This window comes from Symphalangus syndactylus, chromosome 7 (genome assembly GCF_028878055.3).
Source record: "Symphalangus syndactylus isolate Jambi chromosome 7, NHGRI_mSymSyn1-v2.1_pri, whole genome shotgun sequence".
In the NCBI taxonomy this organism is placed as follows: Eukaryota; Metazoa; Chordata; class Mammalia; order Primates; family Hylobatidae; genus Symphalangus; species Symphalangus syndactylus.
In genome coordinates, this window is record NC_072429.2 from 39,537,524 (window position 1) to 39,559,488 (window position 21,965).

The following is a 21,965-nucleotide window of genomic DNA, read 5'->3' on the forward strand; positions in this document are numbered from 1 at the left end:
TATATTCTGGGCAAAGTGAATCTGGGCTCCCAGGTGGCCATCCTCAAGCTCTGGGCTCCAGCAAACTCGATACTTAATCATATTTTCAGAATCTCGTTATTTAAGGTTGATACCATTTATTGGGTTATGTTCAGAGTCTGAAACGGCTCTTGTCACACTCTCAGTACAGGTAGTTCTTTCCAGTTAAAACAGATGATCTGGTGTCCAAATTTCCTGAAACCACATGTGGACCCTTTCTATCCATAGGGACAAAGGACATGAGTAAAGAGAGAGGCCCTGAGGAGTTGTGTGCAGCTACAGGTTTAATCTCAATTAACAAAAGCCACCTGGGAAACCAACTATGCTGGGAAAGACTGGGGTCTGTTTGTTTTCAGGCTGTGGGTTGCCAGGGCTTTGTGAAGAGCCCTCAGAGACAGACTCACAAGAAGATTTTATTTACTTTTCCTGGATGCCAGCCCTGTCTGGCAGCATTCACTTGATAACATGGCCTACATTTGGAGACTGTTCCTGAGTGGAGCCAGGTCCCTGGAGGCAAGTCAGGTTGAATTTTACTTCCAAATGTTCTTTCCTCCTTAACGTCCCTGCCCCCAGATGACTTACCTTCTTTCTCTGAAACCCCAAAACATACATACCCACACACCACACACACAGTTCTTCATACTTACTCTCTTTATGTGTTTCTCATAGTTTATATATTCATGTGCCATTTCATTAATATCAGGGCTCTTTCTATTTCTGCTCACCAAGATATCCCCATAGCTTGGGTTTCTAATACAGTTAAGATTGCCAGATTTAACCAATAAAAGTACAACATGCATAATTAAACTTCAAATTCAGATAAATAATAATTTTCAGTAAAAATATATCTCATGTGATACTTGGGCCATATACTAAAAATTATTGTTGGTTTATCTGAAATTCAAATATAACTGTGCATCTTATATTTTACCTGACAATCAAATTATAACTTGTTTTTGATGCTCAGTAAATATATATGTGAATGAAGGAATGATTGGGGCTAATGCATGATCAAAAACAGAAACTCAAATGCAGACATTTACTGGAAAGTATACACCAACATGTCAGAAATGATTGTTACAAGGTGATAAGAATTATCGAAGAATTTTCATTTTTCTAGGTAATTTTCTGTTTTACAAGTTGACTGCAATGAGCGGGAGAGTTTTCAAATATCACACATATATATATATACACACACATATATGTGATAGTCGTGTATATACATATATATGATATTGAAAAAAACATGTTTGTGTGTGTATAGGTATAAATGTATAAATATTTGCATATGTATGTATACAGTTATACCTATACACACACACACACACACACAAACTTCTTAACATTAACTCACTTAAAAAGGGAACAATTTGTTTTCCCTCAGCCTGAAAAACTAGAATTTTATAACTAAATCTCCAGAAGCTAGGGGCATTTTAGCATGAATGAGATTATTAAAAGTATTATTGAGAGGCCTACACAGCATATTAGTAAAATAGAGTACACAAAGAAGGCAGAAATTTTAAAAGTATTGCTGTTACTTTATAAATAATACATTGCTTCTTAAGCTTTTGATGCTTTCGGGAGGTAAAGATAAATCTAATAGTTAAACTCAGGACATAAAATCTTGATTAAATTGCACACAATATATTGGGGCATCTTGATGTTTGTTTCATTTGCAGAATGAGGATAGAAAACAAAACAAAACAAACAACATATGCTCTTATAGAGAAGGAATTGAAGATAACCCCCTTGACCCTGCACATACAGCTTTCCATGATGTCCTGGGGCCAAGCACCATTCAGATTTGTCCTTTGGATGTCCACAATGAACCATCGGAGATGGGCAAGTTCAGAATGTCATAATTTCATGAAGTAAGGAAGGAAAAGAACGAATATTTGTAAGATAAATGTTACTATGTGCTGGGTACTGGCCATAGCACTTTATTTATCTCATTTATAAGTGTAAAGTTAGACACATTAACCCTATCTTATAACCATGTGACTTAAAAATGATGAAGTAAATTACTCACTGATATGGTTTGCATCTGTATCCCCACCCAAATCTCATGTTGAATTGTAATCCCCAATGCTGGAGGTGGGGCCTGGTGGGAGGTGATTGGATCATGGCGGTGGATCCTCATGAATGGTTTCACACCATCCTCTTGGTGCTGTTCTCATCATAGAGGTCTTAAGAGAGCTGGTCATTTAAAAGTGTGTAGTGACTCTCTCCTCCTCTCTCTTGCTCCTGCTGCCACCATGTGAGAAGCCTTGCTCCTCTTTTTGCCTTCCACAATGATTGGAAGCTTCCTGAGTCCTCCCCAAAGCGGAAGCCGCTATGCTTCCTGTACAGCCTGCAGAACCATGAGCCACTTCAACTTCTTTTCTTTAAAAATTACCCAGTCTCAGGTATTTCTCTATAGCAATGTGAGAACTGACTAATACACTCACAATCACACCTTCAGAAGCACTGCAAGATGCTTTATAGATGTGGAAAGATAAACTTACATTGAATATATTGTACTTACTAAAACAGAAAGCATTTATTAGGAAGAATGATACAGATTTGTGAAGATTTTTATCTCATGGTTTGGAAGACAAAGGGAGTTGCTGTTGTACTTTAAGAATTCCCCCTCCCAGTTAGTTTCTAGTTTTGAATGTAGTACCAGAATCACTAGGGGGAGGTAAGTCTCTTCTCTTTCTTCTATCATTGTTAATGATGCCTAGTGTTCCACTGTGAGGTTCAATGTGAGAAGTGAGAAGGAAAGAATAGGTTATATGTCATGTTATCACCAGGTCAGTGATGAAGAACAGAATGTTGTCTGGAATGACACCAAGTTAGCAAACAGCAAAATCTATCATCTTTGGCCAGCTTAAAGCCTCACAATACCCATTTTCTTAAAAAAAGGAGCAGAATGAAATCAACTTTGCCCACACAGTGATGAAAGACAAATATGAGAAGGTAAAACGCTAAGGCCTTATCATGGGTCCCTGATCTTAAAAAAAAAAAAAAAAATTAGTTGGTTAAACTTTTTAAGAAGAAAAACGTGACTTTGAACAAAGGGAGGTTGTGAAGTGACAGTATCTTGTCATTCTCAGGATGCAGAGAGGGGAAGAAAGGCAATTTGATGATTGCTAAGGGTAGGGAAGAAAGAGCTGCATCCATTTTAGCTTTTTACATGGCAGCATTTTGAATAGGCCGCTCTAACATACTGATTAAATACACTGAGCTTGAGCTGAAATTAGACTCTACCATATCCGAGTGGTGCATAAACTGTAATAGACCTATTTCCAAGTCACATAAAACCATCTTCTTTTCAACTGTGGCATAGAGGCTTTGAGCAAATTGTATATTAAGTGAACTGTAATAATTAAAGATGGATGGAGGCAGGTTTTATGCACCGATTTCTCCAGAAGGATGTCCCTAAACACAGAGTAAAACCTCAATTATTTTTCCATTAGCATTCTCTGAATAAAGACCCTTTTTTTTTCTTTGCTGGTAAGCCAGAACTTCTTGGTATGCATATTTAAAAAACAGTCATCCTGAATTAGCTTTAAGAACTACCACTTAACATGATGGATGCATTAAAATGTAAAATAAAATGAAGGTGACACACAAAGATCTTGACACACAAGAAAAGAACAGGAGGTAATAGATACTGCAAGCTTCTCTGCCATTTTCTATGCCTTGGATTATGGAAATAGCTTTGAGCCCAGATCACAGTCACTTAATATCTAGTCATTGATACAAGTTAGCTTCAGCTCTGCAAATGCTGTTTGTTGACAAAGGAAGCACCTATTCTTGTCTAACTTACAGGTATATATGTGGCTGCCTAAGAAATACACTACAAAGCAACAGTTTTATTGGCAGTTATTTTAAGGGAGAAAGTGCTTTGTATAAATTCTAAATAACCTCAAGTCGGCCAGTGAGGCCGTGCTTTGTAGCCAAAGTTCCTCCCATACAGTTTATGGGGAAAAAAAAATATCTAATAACTAATAAGACATCTGAACTCATTCCCAGTCAGCACATTTAATTACAATGTTTAAAAAAATATATATTGACCTCAAGGACAAGGGGAACTGTGACATCTGAACCAAGAATTATTTATTAGTGACAATAAAAGAAAAATATTCTTTCACTATAAAGCCAAAGAAACTAAGGAGAACAAAAGACCCTGAGGAAGATCCTAATGAGAATTTGACAAATGCATGCCTAGAAATCAAGATGCATTTATGTAACAGTAGGGATGAAGATGAAAGTGAGACAGGAATAATAAAGGATGGTAGCAGGAGAATAGAAAATTCCAGGCAGCAGTTTCACATGACTAGCAAAGGGAAAATGTTGAAACATCTGCATAAACTGGGACTGATAAGAACCTGAAAAACCAGGGTGTAGGCCAAGCTGGCTAAGACCGACTAAACCTAATGTGGTGCTGGATTATTTTTCCATAAGTTATTGGGGTAAAGGTGGTTTTGGTTACATGAGTAAGTTCTTTAGTGGTGATTGTGAGATTTTGTTGCGCCCATCACCTGAGCAGTATACACTGCACCATATTTGTAGTCTTTTATCCCTCGCCCCCCTCCCACTCTTCCCCCTAAGTCTCCAAAGTCCATTGTATCATTCCCATTCCTTTGCGTCCTCATAGCTTAGCTTCCACATATCGGTGAGAACATATGATGTTTGGTTTTCAATTCCTGAATTACTTCACTTAGAATAATAGTCTCCAATCTCATCCAGGTCATTGCAAATGCTGTTAGTTCATTCCTTTTTATGGCTGCATAGTATTCCATCATATATACATATACCACAGTTTCTTTATCCACTCATTGATTGATGGGCATTTGGGTTGCAACTGTGTGCTCTGTAAACATGCATGTGCAAGTATCTTTTTTGAACAATGACTTCTTTTCCTCTGAGTAGATACCCAGTAGAGGGATTGCTGGATCAAATGGTAGTTCTACTTTTAGTTCTTTAAGTAATCTCTACACTGTTTTCAATAGTGGCTGTACTAGTTTACATTCCCACCAGGAGTGTAGAAGTGTTCCCTGTTCATTGCATCCACGCCAACATCTTCTGTTTTTTTATTTTTTTTTATTATAACCATTCTTGCAGGAGTAAGGTGGAATCACATTGTGGTTTTGATTTGCATTTCAAAATCATTAGTGATGTTGAGCATTTTTTCATACGTTTGCTGGCCATTTGTATATCTTCTTTTGAGAACTGTCTATTCGTGTCCTTAGTCCATTTTTTGATGGGATTGTTTTGTTCTTACTGATTTACTTGAGTTCATTGTAGGTTCTGGATATTAGTCCTTTGTCAGATGTATAGATTGTGAAGATTTTCTTCCACTCTGTGGGCTGTCTGTTTGCTGACTTCCTTTTGCCATGCAAAAGCTCTTTATTTTAATTAGGTACCAGCAATTTATCTTTGTTTTTATTGCATTTGCTTTTGGGTTCTTGGTCATGAAACCCTTGCTTAAGCCAATGTCTAGAAGGGTTTTTCCAATGTTATCTTCTAGAATTTTTATAGTTTCAGGTCTTAGGTTTAAGTCCTTAATCCATCTTCAGTTGATTTTTGTATAAGGTGAGAGATGACGATCCAGTTTCATTCTCCTGCTTGTGGCTATTCAATTACCCCAGCACCATTTGTTGAAAAGGGTGTCCTTTTCCCACTTTATGTTTTCATTTGCTTTATCAAAGATCAGTTGGCTGCAAGTATTTGAGATTATTTCTGAGTTCTCTATTCTGTTCCATTGGTCTGTGTGCCTATTTTTGTACCAGTACCATGCTGTTTTGGTGACTGTGGGCTTATGGTATAGTTTGAAATCAGGTAGTGTGATGCCTCTAGATTTGATCTTTTTGCTTAGTCTTGCTTTGGCTATGCAGGTTCTTTTTTGGTTCCATATGAATTTTAGAATTGTTTTTTCTAATTCTGTGAACAATGATGGTGGTATTTTGATGGAAATTGCATTGAATTTATAGATTGCTTTTGGCAGTATGGTCATTTTTCACAATACTGATTTTACTCATCCATGAGCATGGGACGTGTTTCCATTTGTTTGTGTCAGCTATGATTTCTTTCACCAGTGTTTTGTAGTTTTCCTTGTAGAGGTCTTTCTACTCCTTGGTTACGTATATTGCTCAGTATTTGGTGTTTTTTTTTTTTTTTTTTTTTTTTTTGCAGCTATTGTAAAAGGGATGGAGTTCTTGATTTGGTTCTCCACTTGGTTGCTGTCAGTGTACAGAAGAGTTACTGATTTGTGTACATTAATCTTGTATCTAGAAACTTTGCTGAATTCTTTTATCAGTTCTAGGAGCTTTCTGGAGGAGTCCTTAGGGTTTTCAAGGTAAACAATCATATCGCCAACAAGCAGTGACAGTTTGACTTCCTCTTTACTGATTTAGATGCCCTTTATTTCTTTCTCTTGTCTGATTGCTCTGGCTAGGACTTCCTGTACTATGTTGAAGAGGAGCAGTGAGAGTGGGCATACTTGTCTCATTCTGGTTCTCAGAGGGAATGCATTCAGTATTTTGTTGGCTGCGGGTTTGTCATAGATGGCTTTTATTACATTAAGGCCTATGTCCCTTGTATGCTGATTTTGCTGAGGATTTTAATCATAAAAGGATGCTGGATTTTGTTGAATGCTTTTTCTGCACCTATTGAGATGATCACGTGATTTTTTAAAAAATTCTGTTTATGTGGTGTATTGCATTTATTGACTTGTGTATGTTAAGCCATTCCTGCATCTCTGGTATGAAACTCACTTGATCATGGTGGATTATCTTTTTGATATGCTGTTGGATTCGGTTAGCTAGTATTTTGTTAAGGATTTCAGCATCTATGTTCATCAGGGATATTGTTCTGCAGTTTTCTTTTTAGGTTATGTTCTTTCCTGGTTTTGGTATTAGGGTGATGCTGGCTTCATAGGATGAATTAGAGAGGTTTCCTTAGTGTCAAAAGAATTGGTACCAATTCTTCTTTGAATTTCTGGTAGAATTCTGCTGTGAATCCATCTGGTCCTGGGCATTTTTCTTGGTAATTTTTAAATTACCATTTCAATCTCGCTGCTTGTTATTGATCTGTTCAGGTATTTAATTCTTCCTGATTTAAGCTAGGAGAGTTATATTTTTCCAGGAATGTATCCATATCTTCTAGGTTTTCTAGTTTATGTGCATAAAGCTGTTTATAGTAGCCTTGAATGATCTTTTGTATTTCAGTGGTGTCAGTTGTAATATCTCCTGTTTCATTTCTTAGTGAGGTTATTTGGATTTTCTCCCTTGTTTTCTTGGTTAATCTTGCCAATGGTCTACCAATTTTATTTATCTTTTCAAAGAACGATCTTTTTGTTTTATTTATCTTTTGTAATTTTTTTTGTTTGTTTCAATTTCATTTAGTTCTGATCTTGGTTATTTCCTTTCTTCTGCTGGGTTTGGGTTTGGTTTATTCTTGTTTCTCTAGTCCCTTGAGTTGTGACCTTAGAGTGTCAGTTTGTCCTCTTTCAGTCTTTTCGATGTGGGCATTTAGGGCTATAAACTTTGCTTTTAGCACCGCCTTTGCTGTATCCCAGAGGTTTTGATAGGTTGTGTCATTACTGTCATTCAGTTTGAAGAATTTTTAAATTTTCATCTTGATTTTGTTTTTGACCCAATGCCATTCAGGAGCAGGTTATTTAATTTCCATGTATTTGCATGGTTTTGAAGGTTCCTTTTGGAGTTGATTTCCAGTTTTATTCCACTGTGGTCTGAGAGAATGCTTGATATAATTTCAATTTTCTTAAATTTATTGAGGCTCATTTTATGGCCTATCATATGATCTATCTTGGAGAAACTTCCATGCTCTGTTGAATAGAATGTGAATCCTGCAGTTGTTGGATGAAATGTTCTGTATATATCTGTTAAATCCATTTGTTCCAAGATATAGTTTAAATCCATTGTTTCTTTGTTGACTTTCAGTCTTGATAACCTGTCTAGTGCTGTCAGTGGAGTATTAAAATCCTTTACTATTATTATGTTGCTGTCTATCTCATTTCTTAGGTCGATTAGTAATTGTTTTATAAATTTGGGAGCTCCAGTGTTAAGTGCTTATATGTTTAGGATTGTGACATTTTCCTGTTGAACAAGGCCTTTTACCATTATATGATGTCCCTCTTTATCTCTGTTTTAACTGCTGTTGCTTTAAGGTTTGTTTTGTCTGATATAAGAATAGCTACCCCTCCTCGCTTTTGGTGTCCATTTGCATGAAATCCCTTTCCCCGCCCCTTTACTTTAGGTTTATGTGAGTACTTATGTACTAGGTGAGTCTCCTGAAGGCAGCACATAGTAGGTTGGTGAGTTCTTATCCATTCTGTGATTCTGTATCTTTTAAGTGGAGCATTAAGGCCATTTACATTCAACGTTAGTATTGAAATGTGAGGTACCATTGCATTCATCATGCTCGTTGTTGCCTGTGTACTTTGGGTTTTTTTCCAAGAAAACAAAAAGAAGCTGAAGCTGTTCTCCCACTAACAGACCTTCAGCTTCTCCAGTGGGGGTGTGTGTTCAGGAGAGGATGCTATCCCTTTCCCACTTCCACAGTTGGGGCACTCACATTTTTTGGGGGTGTCTCCCGGGTCCTGCAGGTTTTTTGGTTTTGTTTTTGCTTTTTAACTTGTATTTTTATTTTGTAGATCCCGTGTGATTTATGCTTTAAAGAGGTTCCATTTTGATGTGTTTCCAGGATTTGTTTCAAGATTTAGAGCTCCTTTTAGCGCTTCCCGTAGTGGTGACTTGGTAATGGCAAATTCTCTCAGCATTTGTTTGTCTGAAAATGACTGTATCTTTCCTTCATATATGATGCTTAGTTTCACTGGATACAAAATTCTTGGCTAATAATTGTTTTGTTTGAGGAGGCCGGAGATAGGGCTCCAATCCCTTCTAGCTTGTAGGGTTTCTGCTGGGAAATCTGCTGTTAATCTGATAGGTTTTCCTTTATAGGTTACCTGGTGCTTCTGTCTCATAACTCTTAAGATTCTTTCCTTCATCTTAACTTTGGATAATCTGATGACAGTGTGCCTAAGCAAATATCTTTTTGCGATGAATACCCAGGTGTTCTTTGTGCTTCTTGTATTTGGATGTCTAGATTTCTATCAAGGCCGGGGCTGTTTTCCTCAATTACTCCCTCAAATATGTTTTCCAAGCTTTTAAAATTCTCTTCTTCCTCAGGAACACCCATTATTCTTAGGTTTGGTCATTTAACATAATATCAGACTTCTTGGGAGTTTTGTTTATATTTTCTTATTATTTTTTCTTTGTCTTTGTTTGATTGGGTTAATTTGAAGACTTTGTCTTCAAGCTCTGAATTTCTTTCTTCTACTTGTTCAATTCTATTGCTGAGACTTTCCAGAGCATTTTGCATTTCTAAAAGTGTGTCTAAAGTTTCCTGAATTTTGTATTGTTTTTTCTTTAAGCTATCTATTTCCTTGAATATTTCTCCCTTCGCTTCTTGTAGCATATTTTGGATTCCCTTGCACTGAGCTTCACCTTTCTCTGGTTCCTCCCTGATTAGCTTAATAGCTAACCTCCTGAATTCTTTTTCAGGTAAATCAGGGATTTCTTCTTGGTTTGGATCCATTGCTGGTGAACTAGTGTGATTTTTTTGGGGCATCAAGAGCCTTGTTTGTCATATTACTGGTTCCTTCTCACTTGGGTAGGCTCTTTCAGAGGGAAAGTCTTGTTCAGATTCTTTTGTCCCACAGGGTGTTCCTTTGATGTAGTACTCTCCTCCTTTTCCTATGGATATGGTTTCCTGTGAGCTGAACTGCAGTGATTGTTATCTCTCTTCTGGGTCTAGCCACCCAGGAAGCCTACTCAGCTCTGGGCTGGTACTGGAAGTTGTCTGCACAGAGTCCTGTGATGTGAACCATCTATGAGTCTCTCAGCTGTGGATACCAGTGCCTATTCTGGTGGAGGTGGCAGGGAGTACAATGGACTCTGTAAAGGTTCTTAGCTTTGGTTAATATTCTATTTTTGTGTTGGTTGTCCTCCTGCCAGGAGGTGGTGCTTTTCCAGAGAGCATCAGCTTTGGTATTATGGGGAGAAACTGGCAGTGGGCAGGGCGCTAGAACTCCCAAGATTATATGCCCTTTGTTTTCCGATACCAGAGTGGGTAGGGAAGGACCATCAGGTGGGGGCAGGGCTAGGTGTCTCTGAGCTCGGACTCCCTTGGGCAGGCCTTGCTGTTGCTGATGTGGGGGATGGGGGTGGGATTCCCAGGTCACTAGAGTTGTGTACCTAGGGGGATTATGGCTGTCTCTGCGGAAACATGCAGATTGTCAGGAAGTGGGGGAAAGTTGGCAGTCACAGGCCTCACCCAGCTCCCACGAAAACTGAATGGCCGGTCTCACTCCCACCGTGCTTTCCACCACCCTCCCCTCCACCGCCCAACACCCCCCCCCCACAACACACACACACACACACACACACACACACACACACACACAGCTCCCAGGTTGTTTCTTAGTAGAGAAGCAATACCGGCTTGAAAACCTGCCCCAGGCTACCCCCCTCCCAGCTGGGAAAGAAAAGGGCTTGGTTTATCCCCTGCCCGTGGAGTCTGCACACTGGATTTGTGCCCTTTCCTTAGTTCTGGCCAGGTGCTTTCTCACCCCGTTCAAATTGTCACCAAGTTCAGTTAGAGATTTGCTTCTCCCTATGGAATTTTGCCCCCGCTCCTCTCCCATTGGATCCCTGTGGTGCCAGGCAGGAATGGCCTGCTTAGGGACCCAGCAAGCTCCCAGGGCCTTTCTGCTGCTTCATCTCCCCGTGTATTTCACTGGGCTTTTCAAATCCACCCAGCTCCAGGTAAAGTCAGAAACTTCTCCAGCAAACAGACCTTTAGCTTCTCCAGTGGGGATGTGTGTTTGGGAGAGGAGGGTCTTTCCCACTTCCACAGCTGGGGCACTTGCAGTTTTGGGGGAGTCGCCTGGGTCCTGCAGGACCAGTCATTTCCTTCAGAGAATCTGTGGGTCCTCTCCATCGTGCTGGATTTGACCTAGGTTTCACCTAGGACCTCATCATACACTGATTAACATACTAAATCATACACCCACCAGCACCATGACAGTTCCAGGAACATTCACATTTGATGTAAAAATAGGTGGCACCACAGTTCCAAGAAATCTCCATCTTTTTTCAGGAATCGTCATGAATGTTTCACCCCTTGATTAAAGAAACCCATTATGGCAGCAGCCTCAAATCCCCACTTACATGACACTCGCTGGAGTTCACCCACGCTCCCCTCTCTTGAGTGTGTACTTTTCCACTTTTCAATAAATCTCTGTACTTTCACTGTTTTCCAACTCATCCTTGAACTCTTTCTTGCAATTGTGTCAAGAGCCTGGATACCCGCCAGGACTGAGGTCCCAGAGGCATTTGGGGACCTCCCCTAGCCCACCGATATCAGGAGTGTCTCTATTCAGAGGTCCAGTAAAATTACTCACCACAAATTAACCAGGAAAGGGTGCTCCAGACCCTGCATGATCTGAAGTTCCTTGAAGACATTTCTCACTTCATTGCGCTCCACACACTTTAGTTTATTCATGTACTTCATTGCGTACATCTTCTTGGTATCATTCTTCTGTACAATGCAGACCTAATGGTGAAAACCCGAGTGAGAGAGTGATTAGGGAGATAATGGATCGTGGTGATGAGAGACAGAACAAGATATGTTCTTTGCTGCTTTGCTGTGGCTTGGATCCTTAACATTTGCAAATTATATGATGTTAAAAGCTCCCACTTAGCTCTGATTTTAGATTAAAAATTTCATTTTCTTTTCTATGCACCAGTTCAATTCTTGGATCTCTTTTTTCTCAAACAATTTTGCCTGGTATTGCTTTTTGGGTTTTTAAGACAGCATTTTGGTGAAAATAGCTGCCTCTATGTCAGGAATATTCCAATAACAAGTAACATCCTTAATCCTGCTTTGAGTGACTGAAATAGGCATGACTGAACTGTCAAGCTGAATAATACTGTGCAAACAATTTCCGTTTACAACCATACATGATATAACCAAAAAGGACTTTAAGGACTGGAAAAACACTAAATATGATGTCCATGTTTTTGAAATTTCTTTAGGGGTCTATATAATACCTGAAAAATTAAATAGAAAATGATTTTAAAATGCAAGTTTTATATGAAATATTATTCTCTTAAAGTATGTCTCCATTGAGAAACTAGTAATCAGGGTTTGAATACAGAAATTTCTTGCAAAAAAAATTAAACTGAATATGTATATTTCTTAAGATAAAAACATTATACAAATGAGGAAACAAATAGAAATCAGGTGACTTCTTCCCCACATGAAAATAAGTAACTCTTCCATAAACAAGATAACTATTACTGGGCGTACAGCTGGTAGAATCTGAAAATGATTCTGAAATCTTCATCTCCTTTAGGGTAGGGAGAAAAGCCTTAAAGTTTACTGAGAGTAAACAGATTTGAATTTAATGAGATTATTCTGAGAACAGTATATATTCATTATGTAGCTGCCTGTCACATGCTTTTCTTAAACTGTGGTGACAATTTTATAAAAATCCATTACAAAAACATTTTCACTTAATTATCTTTCCTTGTGGTCCCCGCAACTCAATAATGTGAACATTTCTGGACCCTCTGTTCCCTGGGCTACATAACCCTGCTGGTGGTTAATCATTTCAGTTTGTTCTCACCTTCCCAAAACTGCCCTTCCCAATGGCTCGCAAAATTTCAAAGTGGTCAAAGTTGACTGTAAAACAACAAAAAAGAAGAATATCATGAGTAATTATCAATTTCTCTTTAGTAATAAATAATAAACAAAGATTGGACTAAACTGAAGTATCTTGTCTAAAACATGATCTCAGACTACCTTAAAATGCCAATCTAATCATCCAGTAAACATCTATTGAACACTTATTATGTGTTAATCATAGTGCTTAGTGCTGGGAATACAGTAATAATAGAGTAAAAATAGAATCTCTGCCTTTATGGAGTCTGTAGTCAAGTGAGGGCCCTATAAAGACAGAGACTCTTACAGACTAAATAGTCACAAAAATAAGTGGAAAATTCAAGCTCCCACTGCAAGTTAAGAAGAGAGGTCATGGGGCTCTAAGAACTTATCACAGAGAATTTGACATAGGCAGCAAGGTAAGGAGAAACATCTCTGAGCACAGAATGACTTCAGAAAGATCTGCCTCCAGGTGCATCATATGTGTGGCTGTACCGAGGATCAGCACTTTAAAATGTCTTCCTTGCCTATTTTCTTACTACAACCACTTTTTTGTATCTAAGTAATTTCAATTTTCCCAAGTAGGAAACTATTACACCTCTAAGTGTGTAGCATGAACTAATCTCCAAAGTGCAGACTTGTAACAGATTAGAATGGATATGTGTGCAGAAGTCCACTGAATTTTGCTTTGAAGTAGAGTCAATCCTCCACGTCTGAAATTTTAAAATTTCAGTCCCTAGAAGAAGCAATTGTTGGTTATAGGTAGCATGGTTTTTTGAGTCAATGCTCATGAAATGTATAATGATGAGAAGAACAAATCATAGATTCTCCTGTGCAGGTGACAGTCTTTGGTTTATTGCCTTGATAACTCAGAAAATGTTTAACTCTGTTTCCTGGTTTTTGAAATAAGGATTTAGATGAGTTAAATTCCAAATAAGGGATTTTAAGAGTTTATTCAGAAAATATTGTGAAACACTAAATGGTATTTAATTTGTCTCTTTAAAAGACCTAGTTTGTCTCCATTATCCAGAATAATTAGATAAGCTCTTTCTGAAGGAAAAAGTTTGGCTAGAGTGCCTTCAAAGTCTTTTCAAGATATCTGAGAGTCAAACATTTTAATGATGTGACTTAATCATCACTTTCTCTTCTCAACTCCAAATTCCCTTTCCATCACAAAACCCACTCAGTCATGTGAGGCAGCATGTATATTACAAATAATCCCGTACTTGGACTCAAAATAATGAAGAGACTGGAGATAAATGACAGACTCTTTAAGCCTCCATTTTCTCATAAGAAAAAAATTGGACTGACTCTCCTAGATCAGAAGAAAACAGCTTGTACTAAGAAAGCACTACTAAAGCTGTTTACATACTTAACATAGTTACCCAAGGGAATGACTTCTCTTCTCAAACTCCTTGACTTCTGAGTTTATTTCATCCACTATAACATAAGCTTAATGAGGGTAGAGATGATATGTCCTTTTGCTCATCCTGGTTCCCCTGCCACCTCAGAAAATTCCTGGCTTAGGTAGTTGAAGGCATAACTCTTTGCAGTTCTCACATAGCCAGGTCTTAGCAAATAAATCAAACTAAGCTATAAGAATACATAAGAACCCCAAAACAATTAGTTCTTATAAATATGGATACTGTGAACATTTGGATTCTCTAAGGCAGTGTTTTTGAACTGTGAGTCAAAACCCATTAATGAGTTATGAAATAAATGTAGCTAAAATAAGAGGTACTAAAAATTTAATTAAATAGAATAGAAAATACCAGAAATGCCTCAAATGTAGTAAGCATAGTACTGCCTCTGAAACTGTTGTTTCCATTTCATATACTTGAGTAGACATATATATACAATCCTGGCTTCCTTTACTATGTCATGATATGCTTTTTGGCGTATGTTTTACCTTGGGTTGTGGTCAGCATAATTTTAAAAACACTTCTGTAAGTTTTCTCTTGAGTTTCATACTGAAATAACCAAAGCAATGATTTTCTTACACCCATTACATGAATCTGAATTGTGTATTATTTACCATAAAAGTGTTAAAAAAAGCTGACCAGGATTTATTTGTAAGTTCAAGATTTCATCTTGAGCAAATCCAATAACTCGCAGTGATTTCTCCACTACCAGTCTAGCCTAGAATGCTGTGATGACATTTTGAATCTCCAAGGATACAGCAGGTACATAGAAAGCATGAAGTTCCATCTTGATATTAATCCATTTCATGAACCATCTCCTTTCATAAACCATTTTAACCTCACTGAAAATGATACAGGATTACATGTCAGGATCCTGGTAAATTTATACTAGCAAAACTGCTTTAACTAAATGTGACCTCCCAAAGGTCACTTCTCAGAAAAGGGACAAGCCTAAAGCCTTAGAGCAATTCATCTTATTTATGCCTTTATCAAAGAAAAACACAGCCTCTAGTCTAGTGCCATACTGTCTAAAGTCAATTCCTTGTATAAAAATACAACCTAATGAGAAAGCCAATGATAGATTAAAAGTGACTATAAGAGGCTGGATGCAGTCACTCGCACCTGTAATCCCAGCACTTTGGGAGGCCGAGGCAGGAGCATTGCTTGAGCCCAGGAGTTCGAGACTAGCTTGGGCAATATAATGAGGTCCCATCTCTACAAAAAATAAAAAATTTGCTAGGCATGGTGGTGCACATCTGTAGTCCCAGCTACTCAGAAATTGAGGCAGGAGGAACTTGAACCTAAGAGGCTGAGGCTGCAGTTATCTGTGATTGCACCACTGCACACCAGCCTGGGCAACAGAGTGAGATCCTTTCTCAAAAAAAAAAAAAAAAGTGACTGGAAGAGGCTCTCTTATTCAATCCTGATAGTCCCTTCTTAAATGTTCAACAACAGAATCACTAGTTGGCAGGAAGACTAACTTGAAAATGCAACTAAACCTTGTAAATTCAGACAAAATCAGAGACAGAGAGAGAGAGAGAGATGAAGTCAGAATTGTGGATTATTTTGTCAACAGAAATCTAATAGTACTACAAACGTATAGGATTTGTTTAAGGGGAATGTGGAATAGTGTACTCACTATGTTCTTAAACCCTTGATCAATAGGAACAGTAAATACCAAATTGGACTTGCAATCTGTTTTTGTGTAGTCTATGAGCTAAGAATGGTTTTTGAATTTGTATAGGATTATTTTTGAAAACCAATGGATATGAAATACAGAATGCATATAAACCCACAATATTTACTAGCTGGCTCTTTACAGAAAAGTTTGATGACCGCTGAGATTAAGAGCACAGTCCCTGAAGACAGACAACCTGAATTCAAGTCTCAGCTCCAACAATAAATAGCTGTGTAATCTTGGAAATTTACATCTATGCTTCCCTTTCTGCATCTATAAAATGAGGATGAAAATAATACGTACTTCACAAGGTTTATAAGAAGATGAAATGGGTCATGTGTATAGAACATTGCCTGATACTAACTACTTTTACTAGTAGTGCTATTACTTCTTAAAGAGTATCATAGCTCCCAGCAAATACCACCTTAAACTGCCATGATAGCACTTGGGTATTATCAGGCAATATGGAGGTAAATGGAATCAGCATCATTTCAACACATTTGGGGTTTTCGTAGTCTGTGGTTTGGTGTCCTTGCAGTGTCTTCTCTAACCTCTAAAGCAAAGTTAACCTTAGTGGTGTTTAATTCTTGGGTCTTGTCCTTGTATCATGTTCCAAAACTTTCATTCTGGTTCATGGAGCTCTGAGTGTTAAGAAGACAGAAAGGCCGTCTGGAGACAATGGGTCTTTGTGGGGCCTTGAAGGTAGTGGTTTAGTGTGGGCAAAGGCAGAGCCTGGCTCTCACTCATACTGACAGGGCTGGGCTAGGGTATGTGGCCTGCAAGAAAACAGGCAAAGGAGATATAACTTTGAGGCCTTCCTTAAGTGCGTCAGAGTCCTGCTTCACACAGGTCTTTTCATCCCAGCCTTCGCAGCCATTGTATCTGTACAGTATCCTAAAGGTTGCCTGGAGGTATACCACGTTAACACACAAAGTTGAATGAACCTTAGTGTTGTGATAATTACTTGGAATATTAAAAAAGTAAATATCTGAAAGTACTTATTTCAGAGTTTTTCTTTTGGGTGAGTACACATTCCTTCACTAATCAACCAGGCACAGACATTCTATGTGCATGAGGGATCTGTTTATGAGGGTGGTCAGTACATGTTTCATTTTTATGTCACTTTCTATCTTCACATTTTTATGGTGTATACGGTTAAGGGTACTCAGACTCAGAGAGATGAAGTAATTTGTTATGGTTATAACCAGTATAGTGACATGTTAATGTTGAGGTTAGATTTTAAAAACAGAAAGTAAGGCAAAGCCTTGCTTAGTCAAAACTACACATAAAAATCCTTTAGAAACGTGCCTTTTTGAAAACCAAGAAAGTTTTTCAAAAAGTCCAACAGACGATTCTATCTCCTTTGTGTGGGTACCCAATAAGGCTCATAAACGGCATCTAGAAACTATTATTCGGGAAAAAATAGTTTAAACACTAAAATCACACTCTGCCCATTAGCAAGTTTATATTTATTATAGTCACATGGAAAGTTAAGACCAACTATGCGGATAACTGGTTGAATGTTTTTGCAAAGCCACACCCAATATTTGAGTGGAGGAGTGGGTAAAATCAACTTACTTGAGTCTGCCTAGTTGCACTCAGGTAAATTCAATATCCACCTTTCTCATTCTGGACCCAGGCTCTTAACCACTATTTTTATAGCAGTCATCTTAATGTTATTCTTGTTGTATAACATACCTACCCATCCCAAAGGTAGAATCAGAGGAAACAAGATGGAATTTCTTCCTGTCTCCTTTTAGAATTATATGTTGAATCAAGGTTTCCAAGTCTTTCCCTTAGCATAAACCATGCTGATTCTGAAACCAAGTGATGATACTTTTCATTTTGTTTTATTTCACTTACCATCTTCTCAGTCTCAACATGCTGTGCAATAACCAATGTTAAAGGAAAGAAAAAAGGAAACCCTTTTTAGAATCTGTTATAACACCCTGATGCTTGGAATTTCAGAGAAGACCCTTGTAGAAGGTAAGGTAGGAAGCCCTTTTTTTTCTATTTTTGAGGGAAAAATCTTTGTAAAAGATTTTATTTTTTCTAAAAATTGATTCTAGCTTGAGCAAGTACCAAATCATGAATATAAGTGAGTCTATTGAGAACAGCACACCTTGCTGTTTATGTAAATCTTTCTACTGATGAAGAAACAAGGATACCAGCTGTGTAACCTTAGACTAGTTACTCAATCTTTCAAATCACAATGTCCCTGTCTGTAAAATGGAGCTAATTAAACCTAACTCAGGTGACTTTGAAGATGAGACATTATAAACCAGAAGGAAAATATCTGGTCCACTGAAAAATAAAAATTACAAAATTTTTTAAGTACAACAATTATCCAATGAAAACTAAGCTATCTTCCCCTTCCAAGTTTGCAGTCCCAGTTCCATGAAGCAACCATTATTAACAAATCCTTGTGTATCCTTTAAGAGATTCTCTCTGCATATATGTACTCCTTCCTAACAGCAATAGCAACATACTATCATTCCAATGGGAGCATACATTGTTAAACCCTTTCTATATAACACATTGCCTCTGTACATTCATACCATCACATATAGATCTAATTATTTTTAAGTAGCTAATTTGTATTTTATTGTGTAAATGTACCATAAAATATTTAACTTATTGATGGATTTTGAAAGATGGTTTAATTATCTACGATTGCTGGGTGCAGTGGCTCACGCCTGTAATCCCAGCACTTTGGGAGGCCGAGGCAGGTGGATGACCTGAGGTCAGGAGTTTGAGACCACCCTGGCCAACATGGTGAAACCCAGTCTCTACTGAAAATACAAAAATTAGCCGGGTATGGTGGTGTGGGCCTATAATCCCAGCTACTCAGGAGGCTGAGGCAGGAGAATGCCTTGTATCGGGCAACCTGCCCCCAGTAGTCACATAGGTTCTTTTCTATTTTCCCTAAGTATTGGTCTGGTTGAAAAATAAAGGGACAGAGTACAAAAGAGAGAAATTTTAAGGCTGGGCATCCAGGGGAGACATCACATGTCAGTAGGTTCTGTGATGCCCCCTGAGCTGTAAAACCAGCAAGTTTTTATTAGGTATTTTCAAAAGGGGAGGGAGTGTATGAATAGGGTGTGGGTCACAGAGATCACGTGCTTCACAAGGTAATAGAATCACAAGGCAGATGGAGGCAGGGCGAGATCACAGGACCACAGGACTGGAGCGAAATTAAAATTGCTAATGAAGTTTCAGGCACCATTGTCATTGATAACATCTTATCAGGAGACAGGGTTTGAGAGCAACCAGTCTGACCAAAATTTATTAGGCAGGAATTTCCTCTTCCTAATAAGCCTGGGAGTGCTATGGGAGACTGGGGCTTATTTCATCCCTACAGTTTTGACCATAGAAGATGGCCACACCCAAGGGGGCCATTTTAGAGACCCACCCTCAGGGGCACATTCTCTTTCTCAGGGATGTTCCTTGCTGAGAAAAAGAATTCAGCGATATTTCTCCCATTTGCTCTTGAAAGAAGAGAAATATGGCTCTGTTCTGCCCGGCTCACCGGCAGAGTTTAAGGTTACCTCTCTTATTCCCTGAATATTGCTGTTATCTTGTTCTTTTTTCAAGGTGCCCAGATTTCATATTTGAAATGCACATGCTCTACAATTTGTGCAGTTAACGCAATCATCACAGGGTCCTGAGGCGACATATATCCACCTCAGCTTACGAGAGGACAGGATTAAGAGATTAAAGTAAAGACAGGCATAGGAAATCACAAGGATATTGATTGGGGAAGTGATAAGTGTCCATGAAATCTTCACAATTCATGTTGAGAGACTGCAGTAACGACAGGCGTAAGAAATTATAAAAGTATTAATTTGGGGATCTAATAAATGTCCATGAAATCTTCACAGTCCACGTTCTTCTGCCATGGCTTCAGCTGATCCCTCTGTTTGGGGTCCCTGACTTCCCCTAACACCCTTGAACTCAGGAGTCGGGCGTTGCAGTGAGCCAAGATTGTGCTATTGCACTCCAGCCTGGGTGACAGAGCAAGACACTGTCAGAAAAAAAAAAAAAATGATCTATGATTACCAAAACTACCTTGAGCATTCTTGATGGGCTTCTGTGTCTATGTTTATAAGCAAAGTTGATAAAAGTAGAAATGCTGGGCAAAGAATATGTTGATTTTCTAATTTTATAGATGTTATCAACTGGCTCTTCAAAGATGTTGCATCAAATCTCCTTGATATCAAAAACATATAAGAATAACTTTTTGTCCACCACCTTGCCAACACTACTACATTAACTGTTCTTCATCTGACAAGTGAAAAAGATTGAATTATTGATTTACTTTATTTCTTTAATGCTGAGTGAAGCTGCATATATTTATATGTGTATTTTTTTCAGCAAACTGCCTTTGTATATGTTTTACATATCTTTAATGAGTTATTAGATTTTTTGATATGTAAGCACACTTAAAAATGGTAAGTAAATTAACTCTGTTTAACATATCTCAGGAGTATTTTTTCTAGGTTGTCCATTTGGCTTTTGATTTTAAAACCTTTTAAAGCCAGGCTCAGTGGTTCATACCTGTAATTCTAGCACTTCGAGAGGCTGAGGCAGTAGAATCACTTGAGCCCAGGAGTTTGAGACCAGCCTGAGCAACATAAGGAGACTGTCTCAACAACAAAAAAATTAAACATTAGTCGAGTGTAGTGATGCATGCCTGTGTTCCCAGCTACTTGGGAGGCTGAGATGGGAGGATCACATGAGCCCTTAAGCCTGGGAAGTCAAGGCTGCAGTAAGCTGTGATCGCACCACTGCACCCCAGCCTGGGTGACAGAGACCCTGTCTCAAATTTTTTTTCAGTAATGTAGTTTTAAATTTTATGTAGTTAAATGTTTCAATCTTTTCTTGTTTGTCTCTCTGGGTTTGTGATTTTCATAGCCTTTTTTAAACTTCAAGATTGTTAAAATGATGTATTTATATTTAAAACCAATTGCTTTTGACACGCATTTTTGCTGTCATTGCTGCTGCTTTCATTTTTGAAATCTGTTTCTAGTATACAACCTTAGACTAAATTACATAATTGATATTCAATACATAGAATAAAAAAGTTTCCAAATTCCAAAGTTCCCAAAAAGTCATTCTGCTACTGCTTAAATTAAAAGTTAAAACAACTGATTATCTCCCTGTATGCAGTCATGCCAATGTGATTATTGAGTGTATGCTTTTAAGGTGCTTTGCAGGAATCTCCTCTTAAAGTAGGTCCTCCATATCTTGGTTATGCGGTTATTTGGTAAATATTTCACATGTACAACACATTAAATTCCAGTGCACTATATAGCCCCAGTTGATAGCAAATTAAACCAATGCAGTCTGAATAAGTTCAAGATAAGATCAATTCCAAGATAAGACCCAAATAAGATAAATTCCCCAGAAAGGAGGAAAAAAAATCAAGTAAAAGTCTTGCATGCCTTTTTTGCCATGTTAATTTGCTATACAAACTTGCTGCTCAAACGTGACACTCCTCAGTGCTATGATTCTCTAAAGGCAAAGTCAATTCAACATGGAAACAGTTATAGTTTGGTGGCCCACACGTCTGGCTTCTGCTCTCCAGTCCAGAGAGGATTTCATTTTTCTGTCTCAGTATAGCTGAAAGTTCTAGGTGCAGTAGAGGCTCTCCAAGACATTGCTTACTGAACTCAGTCTGTGTTCACTGACAACAACACACAATTACTGACTGCTTACTAAGTAACAGCCATTGTGCTAGGTGCTGGGAGAAAGAAGCCCAAGGTTGCCTGCCTTCAGGGGGCCTACAGTCTAGTGGAACAACAGAAAAATTCATAGTAGCTAACATCTAACATTCATGTAAGGAATACCCATCATTATTCTAAATATGTTACATATATTATCCTAATTTTGCGCCAACTCTGAAACAGTATTACTATTATTCCACGTTTTTAGGTGAACAAACTGCAACCCAGAGAAATTAAGTACCTTTCTCAAGGCCACAAAGTAGATAAGTGGCAGAGTGGTAGAGTCCCACTCAAGTGGACTCCACAGCTGCCCTCCAACACTGTTCTTTACTGCATTCTATTAAACACTCATAATCAATCGTGCACAAGAAAGTAGAATAAGCAGCA

At 38.2% G+C, this 21,965-nt stretch overlaps 1 protein-coding gene across 5 annotated transcripts in view; it reads right to left on the minus strand.

Annotated features, from left to right (window-relative positions):
• Positions 1-21,965, minus strand: part of STK32A (serine/threonine kinase 32A) — a 179,237-nt gene that overhangs the window by 122,352 nt on the left and 34,920 nt on the right. For all 5 annotated transcript variants that reach the window (XM_055285743.2, XM_055285742.2, XM_055285741.2 and 2 more), the window contains exons 3-4: positions 12,719-12,774; positions 11,492-11,643 (exon numbers count right to left, since the gene is read on the minus strand). In XM_055285743.2, the coding sequence (XP_055141718.1) occupies positions 11,492-11,643; positions 12,719-12,774 (208 nt within the window). The remainder of the gene's footprint in view (positions 1-11,491; positions 11,644-12,718; positions 12,775-21,965) is intronic.